Here is a 20,959-nt window from a genome sequence, read left to right as displayed (position 1 = left end):
CTCAAAGATGTTGTGGAAAAAAAGTAAAAACAGACTTAATGAAAGATCTGTAAAACAAAGTGATCAAGGATCTGTCAACACTGAAGTCAGCCAGCTTCCTCAGACAAGAGAGGTGCTGCTGGCATTTTTTACACTGTGTATTGCTGTTACAATCGGAGCGTATCATCAATTATAGTGCCCGTGTACTTGTACAACTCAATGATTTTTACGTCTTGACCATCACTGTTATTTGACAGGTTTGGAGTGATGTTGTCTAAAGTCACATATCCTTGGTTTTTGTTGCATTTAATTCCAAAAGAGCTTCTTGACACCACTAAGAAAACAATGCGTGACAGGGCCATGAGATGTTTCCCCTCCTTCAGCAGGCTCACTATAACTGTGTCATCTGCAAACTTCACAATGTGATGGTTATCAGTCTCACTGCAGCAGTCAGGGTGTCCAGTGCAGGAGAGGAGAGGGGACACAGTCCGGGGACGGCCAGTTCACGGTGAAGTTCGTGCAGAGAAATGTCCATTGAGACCAGCATCCAGCCAACAATGTCAGTTTCCAACCAGCTGCACAAGCTTCTGCACCAGCAGATGAGGCTGGGTGGTGTTTAACGCTGATGTGAAGTCCACAAACAGCAGTCTGGCATGATTCTCACTAAGTTCTTATAAATACATTTGTCTCTATGAGATCAGTGTCCAAGAGATGTGTAAAGTGGAATATTTCACGGTGTAAAACGTCCCACTCTGGTGGACACACCATGTAATGGAGGAACTGTTTCGCAATCACATCTTATTAAGTTACTTAATCTCATTTCTGAACATTTCTTATCATCTGCCATACACACCAATATCAATATCATCTGATATACTGGCCCAGCTGACCCAGCTTTTTGTCAGGCTCTATAGCATATCCCTTTAATCACAGAGTGTATTATAAATACACACCCCTGCCCTGCTGCTGTCTGATGGCTACAGTGATTCTGTGTGTGACTGAATCAGTCACACACAGATTTGAAAGAAGAGTGTAACACATTGAAAATATAGCAAAAAAGGAAAGTTTTAATAAGGTGGATTCATTAAATGATTGTTAGCTGCACCGCTCGTTTCTGACAACATGTGTCCCACTGTGGAAGAAATTATGAAAAAAGAAATAAACTTTTAATTTCCAGATGCTGCTGCTGTGCTTCAGGTAACCTTTCTCCATCATTTCTCTCCCTCCCCGCCCAGAGACCACTGGTTTTCTAAAGCCTTTGCTGGCTCTGAAGGGTCCATCCAGCATGGCTTTACCGTGTGGAGGTGAAGGCAGAGCCAAAACCAGCTGTAAAGAGTCCTCCCACCGGAAGCACAGCACACTGAACTAACAAATAACTACTATCTAATAAATGCACACCTGACCAGTGACTCTCACTTGGCCTGTTCAGCTGTGTATGCTCAGAGCAACACCTCTGTTACAAGTTTAACTGAAACAGTTACCTTCCCTGCCATATTACTACTTAAACTGGGTACCATGAACTGTCGGTTACATGTAGCGTTAATAGTTAGCTACTATAACTTACCACACACACACACACAGACAGACAGACAGACAGACAGACAGACAGACTCTCTCTCTCTTTCTCTCTCTTTCTCTCTTTCTCTCTCTCTCTCTCTCTCTCTCTCAGGTCACACACACACACACACACACACACACACACACAGACGTGGTGTAAGTCGACAACTGGTAGGCAGCAAGTTCAAAGAGAATTGACACATAGCACTGCAGGCTAAAAGCTAACTGTTAAAGCTGCGAAAGCTAAGCATATTTACCCGAGTACTGAGGAATGACGTTAGTCGGAGCCATTTTGTGAAGAGCCACCCTTGAAAACAGCTCTACGATCCGTCTGAAGACCAAGCGGTTAATCTTTAAGCTTTACCTTTTTACAACCAACTCGCTTATTTCGCCGGCGCTTGGGCAGCTTGTGGAAACGACATCTGCACTTCCGACCCGAGTCCTTCACAATAAAAGCTTTACCATAATTCTAACAAATTTTCATGTAGAGTATCAATTTATTCGTTATTCGTTATCTGTTTGGTCTGAGATTCCGCCCTCACAACACAGTAGACGACTCTGTTACAGTGTGCATAGATAAAGGGCACGTTTGACTGAGAGAAGGGTCTTGGTAAGGGAATAGTGGTGGTGTGTCATACGGTGCAGGTGCAAAAAAAATTCACCTTGTAGAATAGTTACCTGGATGTAACTCCAGTTCTGAGTACCTGCATTTAACATGCTTTGGTATTGGTTTACCCTTAAGATGTTCCACTGCCCAATGCGGGAGGGGTGGGTAGCATGTACTATCCACCCCTTACAAAGCCCCAGTGCACCCATTGCTCATCTCCCTTCGAAACTAGCTATAAGTTAGAATTTAAGATGAAGGCCAAGCACTGCCTGCAACAATACCAGCAAAAGCTCAGTGTTCTCAAAAGGCACCTCAGTCTCCTCCAGGTCGCCCCAGACCAGTGTACCAAGCACTGAATGAGACATGTATCAAAAGTCATGTCCCTGAGAATTAGTGCACAAAGAGTCGAAATGGAAGAGCAGAAGACAGCCAGACAGATGTCCTCCACTAAGACATCCATGGAAAGGGCCATCTAGGATTCAGTGCCCCTAATGGAGTGTCCCTTGGTCCCACTGGAGAAGTGCAAGCCATGCCATCGCCTCATAACTTCTACAGATTGCATCAAAAATCCAGTGAGTGACCTGCTTTACAGCCAGAGGGGCCTTCTTATCCCAACCATGGAGGTAGACAAATAGCTGGTTGGACTTCCTGGAATCTGCCATAAACGACACATAACAGCAGAGTGTGTGCAGGTGGTTGGGATAGTATGTACAGAGCCAACATGGCAGCGGTGTCCGCTAGCTCATGTACACCCTGCGCTAACCTTAACCCGAGGAAAGACAGTGACACATTCAATTCAATTCAATTCAATTCAATTCAATTCAATTCAATTCAATATTCCTTTATTCGTCCCTTGAGGGGAAATTCCAAATTTCACAGCAGCATCAATAAAGTGAACAGAAAATAAAAAAGACAACAAGTGCATGCAAGTTAACACAGCAAGTATATACAAAAGGGTGTGATAGAAAGAGAAAAACATCATCCTAAAAAAAAAAGAATATTGTAAATAGTATTTACAGACTTTTATGTACCGAAATATTGCTTCACATGTTCAGTTTAGTTATTGCACAGATTGTTTCACATGTTCAGTCCAGTTATTGCACAGATTGTTGTACATATTATTGTAGCGATTACTTGGAGCAGTTTCTGTTGTACAGTCTGACGGCTGCAGGAAGGAATGACCTGCGATACCGCTCCTTCACACACTTCGGATGTAGCATCCTATCGCTGATGGAGCTCCTCAGTGCAGTGAGTGTGTGTTGGAGACATGAATTGTCCATTTGTAGTAAATGCGGAGCTTAAGGGATTCCTTCACACATGAACAGTCAGTGTTGCAGCTGCTTCTGATGCTGATGAGGGAGAGGCTGCTAGGGATGAAAGTGAGAGCCCAGCTGCTTCAACACCTTCTGTGTCGTCTCCAGCTACTTGATCGCCACCTGGATGTTCAGGCTGAAGAGCAAGTCAATGAAATGAGGAGGAGCGTTCAGGAGGATGCATTGCTCCTTTTCCTTCTGACGGGACCGGCCTGGCCAGAGGTGCCTGTGTCAAACTGAGCAGTACATGTCAGTGGCCTGGGACATCCAAAGAGTCGCTGCCGTCTTCTGCACCTAATCTGATCTACGCTGCTGACAACTCAGTCTTCTGATGGATGAGGCGGTCCAGAGGCTAAGAAGGCTATGTTGTTAGTGAGCACCACCCCCTGGGCGGCAAGAGTGGAGGGAGCAAGTAGACTTGGTGAAGCAAAGCCAGCGCTCATGCTCCTTCCATGAGTCAGCCCCAGTCTGATGCAGGTGAGAGGTAGAGCATGCAGGCCTTATGGGAGTCTGTCAGCAGCATAGGAGAGGCATGGGGAATATCTGAATATACCAGTGTTTAATTTTGTTTATAGGACAATTTACATAGACAGACATATGCATAGTAAATAAACAGAATAACAAGCAAAGTACCAATATTATCAATATATATTGATAAGATTGGTATATTCAATATTATTTGGCAACAAGACCATATCAGAGGAAACACTGATACAAAACTGAATAAGTCTTGTAATCTGTTCACAACAGGACAGATAAAAATGATCTAATCTTTCATCCTCAAGGGGATATTGGAAAAAAAGAGGACTGCAACATTGATGTGATCATCTGTAAACTTAATCATTGCCTTATTTACTCCAATTACTCAGACAATAACATGTGACAGGTCAAATACAGCTGAAAACTTCAAATGGCAAGACTGAGGTCACATTTGAATGCTTTATTTAAAAAAGTTCCAAAGGTCAGATATGTTTTCCTTTACAGCAGATATCAATACATCTATAAAAACACAATAAAAATTAACCTGTCAACATCATGAAACACATGCTAACTGTCCAAAAAGCAGATCAAGCATCTCAGTCACAGTCTGCAGAGGTTTGCCTCATGAGTTCAAATGCAGAGTTAGTCGTCCTGGAGCGCCCCTTTCAGACTGGACCTCTGCTTCTTCTGGTCCATCTGGCCCATGACACGGTACAGTTTTTTACGTGCCTCCTTCTGTCTCTTCAGCTTGGCCTCCTCCTGTTTCTCCTTCTGCTGTAGGAACTCTTTGTGTTTGGCATGTTGCACTATGTGGGCCTTCTTCCTCTTCTGGTTGTGGACTGTGCTCAGGGCATGAAGCAGGGCTGCCACCTTAAGGAACATGTCAAGAAAAACAACACTTGAAGTCATATGTCACTGCACTGTTCAAAGTCATCTTATAATTAACACAGTTCACAACAATCTTGATCTTGTGTGCACTCATTTAGCCATCATCTCTATGAGTCATTACATTTAATGGTGAGATCTGAACACACAATACTGTTTATGTTGTCAGATCAGTTTAAATCAACGATTTGCTTGAGGCCATAAATGCTCAATCCCTGAGATAATGAGCTGCTGCAGAGTGTGGAGTCAGGTTTTACTCACCTTCCTTTCGTGGGGCTCTCTTATCACGCTGGGCCTCTGGAGATCTCTGGGCGTCTTTCCTTTGGGTTGTTGCTGTTTAGGTTTGCTCTTGAAGGGCAGGGCCTTCTGGAGCTCCTTAGGGATGTGGAGGGTGTTGAAGCGCCTCTGGGCTCGGACAACCGGCTGGAAGGGAATGGATATGTACACATCAAGTAAGGATTTAGGGCGACTGTTGAGTGTACAGGTCTTCAGATGATTTAACTGCAGGACAACTCAGTAGAGAATTTCACTGTCAAGTTAACGAACACTTCCAACACACATCTATTACTAATGTTTATTTATTATGAATCTCTATTTTTTTCCAATTGTTTTGTCTGTGAATTGCCAGAAAATTGTGAAAAATGTCCAGAGTGACGTCTTCAAACGTCTTGTTTTATCCGACTAATAGTCCAATGTCCTGAGGACATTCAGTTTACTATGATATAACACAGCAAACTGTCACATTTTGCTTGATAATTAATTAATTATTAATCGATTATCAAAATTGTTGATGATTCATTTTCTGTAAATTGACTGATCAATTACTGTAGTCAGTAGGGTTGTCCTGATCCGATCACATGATCGGAAATTGGGGCCGATCACGTGGCTGCAGACTCGATCGGATCGGACGTTACGTCCCGATCAGGTATCGGATAAATAATATATATATGTATATTTATTGTTATTTTTAATCACATTTACAATATATGGACTAGTGATTAAAAATAAATGAGAATAAAAAAGTACTTAACTACCAACGTTTACAGGCCGGGTCTGTGTCTGTGACAGACGCCACTGAACAGCGTATGCGCGGAACACGGCAGCACGCAGCAGTTTGTTTTGAAGCTGAGGTGCATGATATGCTGCTACGTTTACGTCTGCTGTGTGGAAATATTTCAAAGTGAACGACGAGAACAATTGCGCTGGCTCAAACGTTAGTTGGTAACCGTGGCAACAGAAACTCAGAACATACGTTAACATACGTTGTCTCACAGTTTATTTATCACAAAGGCAAGACAATAGAGGACACACACAAGCAGAGGTGCACTTGCCCTCTGAAATGATACTTTGTATCACGTAACATAACTTTAAGCAATCATCTCACTTCCCTCCACTGATTAGGCCTAATATAACAGCTGCGGCCCACCGAGCTGCAGGTTCTGTGGCCAGAGCCGGTTACCTTGGCAACGCGTCACAACGAGAGATATTAAATAGTCCACTCAGCCGCTTCTTGTGAAAAACTTATGATTTTAATGGAAAAAACAACATTAACGTATTAATAATTGCTTTAATAGCTATTTCTTTTGTAAGTGACCATGGTATAAGCGGGATAATGCCCAATGAGGTGTCCATTATCAGAAATGAAAGCGAAGTACATTCATTCGCATCGGACGGTTCACACCTCCACATCGTCCATTCATTTCTGATCATGGACACCTCATCGGGCATTATCCCTTACTTAATGTTGCACTATTCCTAATGTGAAGAAAATTTTATTTTATTTCTGTGTTCTATTCTGACTTGAGACTGTAATTCAAGCTACCTCATAGAAGTTTACAATACACTGCACTGCATGCATGCACAATTGTGTATGTTACATGTTAATATAAGAGCCTTTGGTAAAAAATAAATAAATAAATAAAAATAAGGGACATCCTGGATCTTATTCTTTGCTCTTAGTTCATTTCATAATGTTTTATAGAAGTATCGGATCAGGACTCGGTATTGGCAGATACTCAAAATCAAATGACTTGGACTCGGGGGCAAAAAAACGTGATCGGGACATCCCTAGTAGTCGGCAGTCCTTTCATTCATTCACTTTTTTGGCTTGAAACCTTTTGGAAAGTGCTGTATAGCTAAGAGCAATACACTGTTCTTGACCCATCATTCCATCATCAGATCAGGCTGAGTCTACTCTACCTTGTACACAGAGTCCGTGTTGGGCTTGTTGCGGATGCCGAGGTCATGTTTGAGCTGCCCCAAGGTCCTCATGCCCTCCCAGCTGTCCTTCAGACCAACAGGCAGCAGCAGAGAGGTGACAGGGTTGTACAGCTGAGGAACGGACACTGGATACCAGGAGCGCAGGAACACAATGTCTGGACAACAAGCCACACAGAGCCAAATACATCAGTGCAAAGATACACCTGCGGAGGAGTCCTTCAGAGGCAACATGTCATTGTCAAATGTGTTGATGAACGTTTGCATAATGACAATTATGGGAAAGAGAAACTTTCACCTAATGAAAGTGTTACAGTAACAAACGGACACTCACCACTCATAAGCAGGCGGTCCTCAAACGTGGCTCTGTAAGCTCCTGGTGGTGTAGACAACGCCTTCTTGATCTGACCTCTAACTCCTGATACTGTTCGTATGGAGGCACCTTCAAATTTAGCTACCTCCAGCACTGTGTTGAACATACCCTGTGAACAAAGTGCAGTTCAATCAAAACACCAGCAGTGTTAATACTGTCCTGCCTTTTCAACACAGATCAAAGCAATGGAATGAAATTCAACACAAGCAAGTTTAGTTCAGTCCAAAGTTTGCAAGTGTGCTTCAGTTATCAAGTATGTTTGTATTACAGTAGTTTCTAGTAGTTTTTGTATTGTAGTTTCTTATGTAGTTCCTTTAATCAAAGAAAATTGTCTCTAATGGTAGAGAACAAAAGAGACGTTGAAAGCTGTAGACCAAAATGACATTTAAAGGAAAGGTAGAAGTAAAAGTTTCCCTACCTTAATGAAGGAGGTGTTCTTAAAGATTTTGTAGGGGTAACCGATGAGTTTGAGCTTCTTCACTATGGTCACAGACTTATCCAGGTCCAGGACGACTCCTGTGGCTGCAATCCGGAAATTAGCCTGCAAAATACAGAAACATAACTAAATATCCCCCCAAACCATTAAGATACAGCTCCACTTAAACAATTTGTAAGGCTTCTCAGATTTGGAGTCACATGAAAGTTAAACTTTAAAAAAATAAATAACACTGCTGTTTTACCATTTGCTGTTGCCATGTGGGAAACTATGCAATGTTCTCATTATTGAACAGAACCAACTGTTCAAACTGAGCGGCTGTAACTAGAGTGAATAACTGACTTACTTTAGTCCCTGCTACTGACTGCACAGCCAGGAAGCCTGTGCCCTGTGGTGTGACAGGACCTTCAGTGAGACAGCAGGAGACAGAATATTAGCTATTACTATCAGATAGAGCTGATAATTACAGACGTGACTGCAAAACATTTTTTCACAATTCTGGAATAAAAGTCTCATTGAACAGGAAGTAATTACTTCTACTGAGTTTACACAGGACCCTTGTCTCTATCATTTAAAAACAATACATGACTGTACATGAATGCCAGTCACACGGGCTACAAGGGCAAGTGCAGCAATAATCCATTCATACTGTAACTGCAGCAGTGACGCATGGAAGGTCAGCATTAACAGCATAATCTGACTACCATAGAGCCAATATATCAGCAAATATTATCTCATCACAGCCATACATTGGCCCTGAGTGAGAAAGTGAGAAAACACAACCAAATACAGAAATGCTACCAGTATCATGATGCACATCTAATCACAGCCATTCAAAAAAATCTGACTACCAGAGCACCACAAGTCACCAGCAGTGCGCTTTGACCACCTTACCCCAGATGGAGGCTCCACAGTGCATGTGCTGCGGTGTGTATTTAAGCAGGCGGTGGCGTCCGTTGTGATCCTCAATGTGGTAGAGGGGGATGGTCTGGAAGCGCCTCCAGCCTAATGAGAGGATGAGGGGGTCCCGTGTCTTCAGGATGCGGCCATGCCAGCGATGTTTCTTCAGTCGCATCTGACACACACACACACACACACACACACACACACACACACACACACACACACACACACACACACACACACACACACACACACACACACACACACACACACACACACACACAGAGCTTTAGATATGTGCTCACAAAGAGGTTGATAGAGCCATAGTTGTAGTCATTTTATTTTATCCCTTTATCTCAAGATCACATTTTTATCTTTCATATCACTGTTCCTCAATTTATGAGAAGTCCACATTCAGCTGCAACTTCACAGAGAAGTAAATTTAACTGATCCATCTAATAACTTTGATGTGAAAAAGGCCTGAACAAGATTTAAACTAACCATATTACTAGTCATCCTCTGGTCACTAGTCACAACACAATGGAGCCATTGCACATACCTGCAGGTATCCGACGTTGCCCTCACTAGAGCTCAGACCTCCAAGGATGATGGGATAATGGGGATCGAAGTTGGTGACAAACTCACAGGGTAGAGAAGAGATTTCTAATCTGACGTACATTCCCGGTCTGAAGCCTTCATACTGTACTCTGGTCTCATCGTCCACGTCCTCAAACTCTGCCCTGTTCAGCTGAGGACAGAATTTAAAAACATTCTCATAAAAATAAATATAAAAATATGGATCTACTGAACATGTAGGCAACAGAACATAGCAGTGTACAAAGGTTACGTTATCATATATCCTTTTGAAATGTTGAAGGGTTTTCTGTGTGATGAATCTGTATCAAATGAAAGGCTTCCACAAGCTGTGATATACAGTGGCCAACAAGGGCATAAGGACATAAAACAACTGCAAGAGAAAAACGCTGCAAGAGAAAAATGCTGCAATCACAGAAACGAAGCAGAAGCAAAAACTTACAAACACACAAAACAAATGAGAAAGAAAAATGCTGCAAATATCAAAACACACACAACCCCAAAACAACTGCAAGAGAGAAACTCTGCAAAATCACTCCACAAAACGGAAGTGTGCCAGACCACTAGGGGGACTCAACCTGAGGGATGGACTGGTCTTGTAGGACCAGACCATAGACATGTAAAGAGTAGACACAGCATCCACTCCTACTGCCTATCGGCACTTCTTTGCGCCTGCCAAACAGCACTGAGTGGAGTGGGTGACCGGTCCAAGATGGCGGCCCCACGGCTCGTCATTGCCAGTAGGCGGTAGCGGTACCGTAGAGATACACTACAGAATGTGTCTCTACAGAACGTGTCCCTGCAGAACACGTCCCTACAGAACATGTCTCTACAGAACGTGTCTCTATAGAACACGTCCCTACAGAACATGTCCCTACAGAACATATCTCTACAGAACACGTCCCTACGGAACACGTCCCTACAGAACGTGTCCCTACAGAACATATCTCTACAGAACACGTCCCTATGGAACACGTCCCTACAGAACGTGTCCCTACAGAACACGTCCCTACAGAACGTGTCTCTACAGAACACGTCCCTACAGAACGTGTCTCTACAGAACACGTCCCTACAGAACGTGTCCCTACAGAACACGTCCCTACAGAACACGTCCCTACAGAACGTGTCTCTACAGAACACGTCCCTACAGAACATGTCTCTACAGAACACGTTCCTACAGAACGTGTCTCTACAGAACACGTTCCTACAGAATGTGTCTCTACAGAACACGTCCCTACAGAGCGTGTCTCTACAGAACATGTCTCTACAGAACACCCAAACCAGCTGTGGTACCTCAGCCTGCTTCTGCATCTGCTCCTTCAGGTCATCAAAGTAAGTGGCATCTCCATCATCATACTCTGCGTTGAAGCGCTCCTTCAGCCTGCGTTTCTTCTCCAGACGTTTGTTCTTCTGGACCTCCTCATCATCCACCTTCGTCAGACTCTCTTCAGCTTCGTCATCTTCATCATTGTCACTATTCTGCTGGTCACAAGGTGTACAAGACAAAGCATCATCCAACTGAGGAAACTAAAAGACATTATTGAGTCATCAGGAGCTATAAAGCCTTGATTAAAGTGCAAAGCACGTGACTGAAAAACAGTACTGACTTTCAGTTGTAATTTGATGGTATTATCATCCACATCTGCAAAACTCCAGAAATTGTAGCCCTTTCACACATATCACCCAAGGGTTACACTGAAAATCCTCTAATAGTCACTTTTTCATTTAAAATCCAATGACAGAGCCAGGTACACCACAGTAGAGCCATTATCCTCTCTAACAAGATGCTTGTCCCTTACGTAGAGCATGCAGGTTCACACTCTGGACAATTCTAGCTCCAAACTATGCTTCTGTACAGCCAACAGGACATACCTCAGTCAGATCCTGCTGCCCAGTTTGTCCCTTGTGGACTTCTCCTGTTTCCAAATCCTCAAAGTCACCATACAGTTCCTCTAGACACAGCAAAACAAAAAAACTGTGTTAAGGTGTTTTGCAAATGTTGTTATGTATGTCACGGTTCTTTACGCTACCACACGGATTTCAGAGCGGTTCTCCTTTCCTCTCTTACCGTCCTGCTTCAGCAGTGTGGCAGCGTCTTGGCCCTCATCCCACTTCCCTGTTACAAAGCAGTCTCTGATGGAGTTTAGCATCTGGAAAACACATTGGAACCAGTAAGTGTTTTTGTATTTGTTTTTATATCCACAGCATGTTAGGAACTCAAGATACTCTAGTAGCTGTCCCAGTAACACCAGTGTACCAGTAACCACTGTACCTCCTCCAAGTCCCAGTTGTGGGAAGTGTCCGGGTTGAAACGGGAGCAGTCGAGAGCATTTGCTTGGAATTTTTTGCTGTTCTGAGGGCGGCTGACTCGAAACAGCCCCCCCAGCTCCTCCTCCTCCTCCTCAGAATCATCTGCCTCTACAACTGCAAACAAAAGCAACTGTCAAAAAACACTGAAAATCAGAGGTACACTGTGTATTATCATGCAGTTTTGAAACGTACAGTCACAGTCTGATATTTGCTACAAAATGCCAAAATATGGCCGAATACAGAGCTTCCATTCGTCACCTTGTTACATTTATCGCTTGCACTGATTTAAAAAAACAGATGTTGTGATAAAAATAGGAATATCTGGAACACAGTGATCTCTCAGATGGACAGCGTAGCGTGTCAGTGCTCTCTGACCTCAAACAAATCTTTGGCATTTCTGCACTGACAGACAGTATCTTGTAACTTGCCTGCTCAGCATATGCTGATACTAACTAGAGCTAGACTGTTTAATAACTTCACACATTTAAGGGTATACAACAACATACATTATTGTCATTTGTGTGCACATGCAAACAGAGCCTCAGGCTACCTGAACCATAAACCACTTTTCTCAGATTGGGGGCAGCTTCTTGTTGCCGTAGAAACGCCTCTGATGCTTTCTGCTGCAGACCCTCCTTCCACCTGAGAGCCCCTGTGGATGGAAACAGGAGAATGAACTCAGCTGATAAATAAAATCACTCATCGTCCAGAGGCTACCTTCAGACTCACACCAGACATTGATAAAGCTATCTTGCGACTCTGTGAAAGCTTTAAATTCCTTGTCCTGAATCACATCTTCTGAACACGAACCCTGAAAGAGCTCAAACAATTCAATTCAATTTTCAATTCAATTTTATTTGTATAGCGCCAAAGTTGTCTCAGGACACTTTCCATATAGAGCTGGTACAGACCAAGCTCTTTATCATCTGCGCTGACTCACTGAACATGTTTTCTCTCATCAGTGTCACACTTGATGTTCGTCACAAAGTTACAGTGACGGTGCAATAAAAGACAGCTGACTGATTTCGACCACAAGGAACATTTAGCAGCTAACTACAACTACTCCTGAACAGAAAAATGGAACAAATCACTGATAATGGATCGGTACACCACAAACTCTGATATTTGAATGAGCAGCAGAAGAGGAAAAGTAGGATTCTAACAAACTAACGCCAAACTGAAGATTAATAAAACTAAAAACAGTGTATTTACCCTGCTCCTCTTCCTCCTCACTCTCACACGCTGTTTGTTTCTTCACTTTAATGTCCTCCTCTTCCACCGATTCATCTTCCTCCTCTTCGTCATCATCATCCTCCTCTTCGTCATCATCGTCCTCTTCAGAGCAGTGTCCAGAGTCTCCCGCTCTCCCGGCCTCCCCCTCTTCCTCACTCTCCTCGCTCACCTCTAGCTCGTCCTCACTGTCAGCAAACGCTGGCACCTCGTCCCCGCCTTCCCTCCTCTCCTCTAGCTTCTGTCTCTTCACTGGTGGAGTACTGTCCTTTACATTCTTTTCTGTCTTGTCAGAGTTGGCTCTTGCCTCTTTGAGAAATGTGGACAGGTTATCCTCATCTTCGTCTTCATCCTCTTCCTGCTCCTCCTGGTCACTGTCTTCACTCTCACTGTCCTCATCGTCATCGTCTTCCTCCTGTTCATCAGCAAAGACCACTTTCCTCCTCTTTCTCTGGGTGTTAGGGTCCAAGACCTGCATCTCCTGAAGACCCTCCTTCTCTCTAACACACACACACACACACACACACACACACACACACACACACACACACACACACAAAAATCTTCAGTTTCTACTCAGAATTTTGTTTCATCTTGCTAACTGTGGTCGTGTTTATATCATACAGTGGGGATACTTAACTGAGCATCCATGTTGAGATGCTGAAGTTCATCCCTAAAATCTCATGTAAACACAGTGGCCATTTTATTAGGTACACCTTCCGACTACTGCGCAGGACCCCCCTTTGCCCCAACAATAGTATCAATTCCTGGTGTTGTGCATTCAACAAGATGCTGGAAACATGATTCCTTTGAGATTCTCCTCCATGTTGACATGACGGCATTGCACAGCTGCTGCATGCTCATGCTGTGAATCTCGCAGGTTCCCATGGATAGTGGTTGAACCTGGATTGTGGATTATAGCAATGTCCTGTCAGGCAGGGCCATGGCAGGAGAAATGGCTGTAATCCACAATATAATTACGATTTACGACGATCGAATTACGATTTATCTTACGGTAAAAACTCAAACACGAAATAGTAATGAACATGAACAGACACACTAAAACTGCATTCATTAATGTCTTCAGCCACTTGGAGGAAGCAGAACAACTTATGAACACCACACTGACATATCATCACCTTATAAAATGGATACGGTGAACACGTTACCAAACAGTTCCTCATCCATATTCGCTCTTTATTTCTGTTTTGGTCTCCACCAACTCTTTAGAAAAATATATGGCTTCTTAGCTGTTAAGTGCTCGACTGTGTTCAGTGGAATGAAAGTTAATGATGTGCAAAGGGAGCATATTTCACATCTCTAATGTCCCTCACATCTGCAGTTGTACATCAGGAGTGAAGAGAAAGAGACTCACCCGCTCTCCTCATCGATGTCTGCGGGGTCCAGGGTGGCAGAGCCACTGAACAGAGACACCTTACTGGCAGCCATCTTGGCATCCAGGGTGGCATGTGTGTCAATGAGAGACTGGACGAGCTCTGTGGTGGGCCGCACTTCCTCCTGTACCAGGGAAAGAAGACTACACCTCACACCAGGTACAAACAGTGCAGTAATCTGATTTAATCTGATTTAATCTGATTTATTCAAATTTAAGCCAAATTCAAAAGTCAAATTTAATATCAGTGAATATAAGCACAGAAAACCAGCTGAACAAGCTGTCAGAAACATATACGAATTAAAAGTCTGATCATTCAGACGTGGAACACACACCTGCTGCTGATTGACGTGGCTAGCAGGAAGGTCAATGTACACTGCGTCCTTGTCATACACGACTCCCCCAACCCCGGCCATGGGTGCATAGAGCAGACGTTCCTTCTCATTCAGCGCTCTCTTCTTCTGGGCCTCTGGAAGTGCACATGGGTCTGGCAGGAAGTTGACGTCTGCAACCTGAAAGTCTCCCACACCTGCAGAGAGTAACACACAATATATCATTGTGTGTGTCTATTTCTCTCGTGATTTATTATTTTACCTACTTTCTCAGGGACGCCTAGCAGAAAAAGCAATTCACTCAAACCTGGTCCATTCCACCTGCTCTAGTTTTATATAAGGTTCATGCTTTCTGTCCATTGTCCCTATTCAAATTAGGAAACATGAAACATGCTTATGTACCTGGAATATGGACCTGGCCTTTGTTTTTCAAATATGTCCCTCGCAGGTAGCCATAGAGTGACACTGTCCGGTCACACTTGGGCTCTGTCCTCACGCTCTCAGGGTCAGTCAAGTCCTCCATACTGTTTAAATGCAGAAAGGGAAATTGAAAATTGAGAAAATAATGTTTGAGTGAACAGAACGTAAAAATAACAATGAAAATCAAAACAACATTGCGGTTGTTTGGTCACTGAGTCTCTCATACTATGAAGCTGTTCAGGCATCTGTGTCTTACTGATTACCTAAACCCTGTTTACACCTGCCAAGGGACAGCGCTAAATGCAAGTGTAAAGGACCACCAAGACACTCAAACCACCTGCTGAGGTGCTCTGAGACGCATTTGACCACATATCATTTCTATTGAACAGCGATGTGTCTTGGCTGTCCACCTGTGATTGACTCACCTGTGAAGCATGTTAATACCAGGTGTAACAGGGTGTAGTATTAAGAATGTTGGCTCTGCTCTGTGTAGCTATGCCAGTGAGAGTACCACCTACCCCGGTAGTGACACTAACAGGAATGCAGCTATTAATCATGTATTACTCACACCTGTGCGCAACATGTCAAATGTCCCACACAGTCCCTAATGACAGCCATTTAGCTGACTTTGTTTCATTTTCATTTTTTAAACTGGCACAGAGCAAGAAGTTTACAAAAATATATATGTATTCATATTTTCATGATATCTATAAAGACTGAATTTTTGTCTTTTCCAGCGCTCTGTTACATTTAGTGTGCCACTGACTCATGTTAGTATTCGTCCTTTTTTTCCATGCCATGGCACTGTTATTGCATTATGGGTACAACATCCATGCAACCACAACAACCATAAGATGGGTGAAGCTGTACAGAAAGTGTTCATGCCATATCTTTGTATAGACAAGAATGTGGTATGTAAAACAATATGTAAAACAAATGCTGTTACTACACGAGGAGCTCATGGATCACTGTTCTTGTTCACTTCATCCATACACAGTTCACAGGGCAAAGGGGCAAACTGTCTCATGTTATTACTCACCGGTCAACCAGAACGTAAGGGTGGGAGGTCTGCCAGACCAGAGGACGAAACTTCATGACAGAGATGAACCTGCCGAGGTTCTTCACTTCCTGAGTCTGATATTCACCGTACACCATACCTGACAGATAGAACAGCTTGGCCCCCTGAGAGGTTCGACACACATGCATACACAGGTCTTCAATCTTTCATTTTCCCAACCAAATGAAGAATTCGTGGGGGTGCCACTGATGTTATTATGTCATGTTCACCTGGTAGACCTCAGTCCAGAAGCGATGCTTGAGGTTCTTCTTGGTCTTCCTCAGTGTCTTGTTGTTCTTGAACGAATCCAGGTGAGTCAGTACACCCATGATACGAGGGAAGCCATGTACCTGACAGATGTTGAGAAACTCAAAAGTCTCCATCTCAAAGCCAAAGCTGGCATCAATCAGCATCAAAACCTGGAGGGAAAAAAACAAACATTTATTTTTTCATTTCATACATTTATTAATTGCACATGTTTAGTGTGAAATGAAAAACTCACCAGGTCGGCAACTTTTGCGAGGTCTATCATTGTATTGATGTCGTTGTTACACTCCATGAAAGTGAGGCGACGCTTCTTCCCTAAAGAATACAAAAAGCAGCTACTTATCAAACAGCAATATATGACGAAACATTCTGCTTAAATGCCTAATGGGGCACGGGCGGCCATAAAAAGATCAATGACTGGCTAATGTCTCACTGGTGTTTATCACCTTCTCCTCCTAAAGACTTCTGAGCAGCTCATGACATTATACTGCATGACCTGGCAGTGTCTGCGGATATGTCATTGTTACTGCACTGAGAATCATTTTAACAAGGAGGATTTTAAGGCCTTTTTAAAGGCCTTTATTTGACAATGCAGCTAAAGAAAGAGAAAAGGGGGAGGAGAGTGGGGATGACATGCAGCAAAGGGCTCCAGGTTGGAATCAAACCCATGCTGCTGTGGGAAGGACCTAGGTTTGGTACGTGGGGCATGTGTTCTACCAGGTAAGCTATCTGGGCATCCCACAATGACACTGTTAACATGTTGATGTGGGGCTGTCTGGGTGGCTAGAAGTTCTATCAATCATGTATCACAAAATGCAGAGTTGGAATAAAGCCAGTGTGATTTTATTGCACATTGTTCTCCATCTCTCTCCCCTCCTGTCATGTCTCCACAGAAACATTACATTTTGTGGCAATCCATCCAGGAGGTGTTGAGTTCAGCCTTGACCAAAGTGGAGCCATGCAGCTAGTGTGGCTATTCAAAATATAACAATGTTCTAAAAACAAGGATTAGGGTTTTGGTCAGGTGGCACATACAAATAAATAAGTAAGATTTAATTAAACCATAGACCAGGGGTGTCAAACTCAAATACACAGTGGGCCAAAATGAAAAAAACTGCTCCAAGTCGAGGGCCAGGCTGGTTCAATGTTTATTGAAAACTGATTGAAATGACCTTATTGCACTTATTGAACCTGGAACTAACACAACCTATAAGTTATTGCTTATAAAACAACATCAATCATTAAATAAATGAAAAATCAGTTGCATTCATTTCTTATGGCTTTATCTGTAACTTTCCATAGTAATTTCACAAGAAAACATTTTCCCACAGGCCAAAAGCAAAAAAAAAATAATTTCCTCCAAAGAAAAAAACAAAAATGCCCAAAGAGTGCAAAAACTCAACCTGAGTTTGCTGCTCTCTGATGCACACTAGTCTAAGCCAGATACTTGAGCCTGGAACTAACACAGCTTATAAGACCGTTTTATATATCATCTATAAACAACAACACTAAACATGAAATACCAGAAAAATTAGATTTTTGTGCCAACGCACTGGCAGTGCATTGTGGGACTTGTAGTACTAGTTGTGCATGCAATATACCGGCAGGCCAGCTTTAATAATAATTAAAGGCATTGACTTTGACATATATACCACAGACTGATCCAAATGGACCCGATCTGACCCATCTGCTAAGAACTCAGTGGTCAAACTTACCCGAGACGATCGTCACAGGTCCACATATGTCTCCAAGCTTCTGTCGGGTGAAGTTTTTGATCAGGCAGCGGATCAGGGTGCTTTTTCCTACTTTGGGGGGCCCGACTACAACAATCACAACTGGGGGGGGTTCCAGAGGAGTTCGGTCTACTAGGGGGATGTGATGTTTTTTGGCCTTTATGTCCTGGGACCTAAAGAAAAACATACAGGAAGCAGTTTCACACAGCTTGCTTCATTATTCACATTTGCATTTGTCGAGTATATTGGAACTTATTAATTTATCTATTGGTTTTTCCTACTTTAGATTCGTCAAAGGTGCAGTGAACAATTCTGGAGAAAGACAGCTGTTTGGAGAGTCTCATTCCCAGGTCAACAAATACCCAAACGTCTGTATTAAACAACCTGGGAATCTTATCCCAGAAGCACTTACTGCACTTTCACTTAATGGAATTATGTCAAATTTGTGTCCCTAATTAAAAGTGAGCATAAAGATCAATTGAATTTCTATACATTTTGACTGCTACAGGAGACTGAAGTCTCAGTCTGTCTGACAGATGCGCAGCATTATGATAAGAGTGATCAGGACTGACCTGTGAAAGGTCTTGGCCATGCGCACAGCGGACTGAACCGCAAACGCTCTGGGATTGCGTTTCCGCTCATCCTCCTCTGTAGATCGTCCTTGTTTCTTGAGCTTCTTCTTCTCTGCCTTTGGTCCGCTGTGCTTCTGCTGATGTTGCTTCTGTTCCTTAACTTTTCCGTCCATCCTGTCAACTACAGTAAAAACAATCACACCCGAGTGTATCGTCACAGAGACTGGGAAGGACAGACCCCAGTGAGAATGCAGTGACTGGGATTTATGATTGTATTCAGTGACCAAGGGTTCAACAAGTATTACCATGCAATGATAACACCTGACATGTTATGGTATAAGTTTCATGTCTCTGCAAGTAGAGAAATGACCGGATATCAGTGGCTGCTTGGAAGCAAGAGAACAGAAACATTAATGGATCTATAAACTAAGAGTGGGTGATAATGATACGGAGCAGTCTTGCCATTGGCTTGGTTCTGCCTGCTCAAAACAATTAATTATCATGCAGAATGACAAAAATAAGGCCACTTCACAATTAACGGACAGATGATCTGACTCAGGGCTCTCCCTGACTGAATTTTAAATGTTAGTGTTGGTGTGTGGTGTTTGGGAAAGCTCTCTATTTATCTGAAGCTGGATTTCCAAAACATGGAAAAGACAACACCTAGAAATCTAATATGGGTATGCCTCGTCTCAACGCCTTACTTCAACGAGTAATGCCCGGCTGTTGAATTTTGGCAACTTCACGCCAACAACAACAACATGAATGTCCTATAATTATGGTATCTGGAGGGCATCAGGTCAGATGTCGCGATACTTAAGTCACAACTAACGCTAACTATCGCTAGAGCAAAATAAATGGACAATGTTGATGATTTGGACTTATGTAAAATAATGATAAAACTTAACAAAACACGTTTTATCTTTTTACTAATTCACAATAGTGACAAAAGTGTAATTGCCAATATTTTGAGAAACGTTATTAAGGCCATGCACGAACATACAAATCCCCATCAAAAAATTCTTACTTTAAGATTCTAATTGTTATACTTAGATAAATAAAAAAGAAACATGCATCGGGATCATCTAGGTCGGCCAGCTTGTTAGGATAGTGCTGTACGGTCATATTAGTTTAGTCTTAATTAGTGTATATGCTAACGTAACGAGTGAGGGACCATGAAGAAAACAAGCTCCAGCCTGTTGAAATACAACAGTCTGTTTGTCCGAATGTAGGAACAAAAGCTAGCAGCAGAGCTACACACACCGATAAATGTGCAGTGAAAACATTCAACTATTACTCGCAATACCTGAAAGTAAACCTGCTGTAATCTGGTCCCACTCACATCCAAGTATCTGCAGTTCTCACGTGTGTATGGTGACCATCGGCCCGGAAGTGTTCGAAAGCGTTACTTCGAAGTAAGACGAGTGGAAACAAATGTCTAGACAGTTCCGCATCGGCATTAGGCAACAATGGCGCCCTCTTCAGGCTAGCTTCACACGAACATGACTTATTCTCGCCGAATGATGAGAAAGTAATGAAGCGGTGAACGTTTCATGTTGAGGCTTCTACTTTGCAGGGAGACAAAACAATTTGACAAAAGACCAGCAGAGGGCAGCAATGTTACGTTTTTAACTGAAATTCACATAATGAAGAAGGTGAAGGGTGAGGTCAGAGGAGGTGAAACAGAGATCATTAAGAGTAAACATGTTGGTGTACTTTGGTGAAAGAGAAGAAAGAGCACTCTTGAATGCCTTGAATATAGAAGAACTAAAATGAAAACTAAATATGCTGTTTGACCTTGGACAAAAAGACAAGGAGACTGAAAGAAATGTGGATGAAGACAAAGAAAGGAAAGAAGAACAATAGAACATTTGAAAGATGTGAATCCCAAGAGGCATAAATAAGAGAAAGAGACGAGACGAAGAGAGCACAGAGAAAAGATGCCAAAAAAAAGAAGTGATCTGGAAATAGAGAATTTAAGAAGATTGAGAAGTTCTGTGGTGTTGGATGTCTTACACATCCATGTGTGAATGTTTGATGTTTTTTTTGGGGGGGGGGGGGGGGGGGGTTGCACATTCTTTTTATTGAACATTTTCAGAATTATAACAGTCCAGTACAGTACATACAGATTACAGATGATACGATGATGATGATGATACAGATGTAGCAAATCCATAATACATCCAGAGCAATTATCTCAAAAGTCCTTGTTAGGCCTTTCTCTTTAGGCAGTTGCAGTCTGAGTTTCCAGGTATCTTTGCACTTTGTCAAACTTTACTGCAAAAAGGTCATTCTGACCAT

At 42.7% G+C, this 20,959-nt stretch overlaps 1 protein-coding gene across 1 annotated transcript; it reads right to left on the bottom strand.

Annotated features, from left to right (window-relative positions):
* Nucleotides 1-4,381: 4,381 nt before the first annotated feature.
* Nucleotides 4,382-20,062, bottom strand: bms1 (BMS1 ribosome biogenesis factor). Its single transcript, XM_070991253.1, has 23 exons — nt 19,965-20,062; nt 18,659-18,839; nt 18,069-18,259; nt 16,589-16,668; nt 16,317-16,505; nt 16,069-16,211; nt 15,012-15,133; nt 14,613-14,806; nt 14,260-14,402; nt 12,867-13,384; nt 12,205-12,306; nt 11,617-11,768; nt 11,413-11,494; nt 11,217-11,296; nt 10,638-10,823; nt 9,310-9,498; nt 8,742-8,922; nt 8,194-8,252; nt 7,830-7,952; nt 7,373-7,520; nt 7,021-7,196; nt 5,083-5,244; nt 4,382-4,806 (listed from the first exon to the last, which is right to left on the bottom strand). Exons 2-23 carry the CDS (start codon nt 18,829-18,831, stop codon nt 4,579-4,581), a joined length of 3,621 nt encoding a protein of 1,206 aa, XP_070847354.1. The 5' UTR covers nt 18,832-18,839; nt 19,965-20,062; the 3' UTR covers nt 4,382-4,578.
* Between the last annotated feature and the right edge of the window lie 897 nt (nt 20,063-20,959).

Source organism: Chaetodon trifascialis, chromosome 21, assembly GCF_039877785.1.
Source record: "Chaetodon trifascialis isolate fChaTrf1 chromosome 21, fChaTrf1.hap1, whole genome shotgun sequence".
Classification (NCBI taxonomy): Eukaryota; Metazoa; Chordata; class Actinopteri; order Chaetodontiformes; family Chaetodontidae; genus Chaetodon; species Chaetodon trifascialis.
Note: the sequence above shows the minus strand (reverse complement) of the source record. Positions and strands in the feature narration are given on the sequence as shown.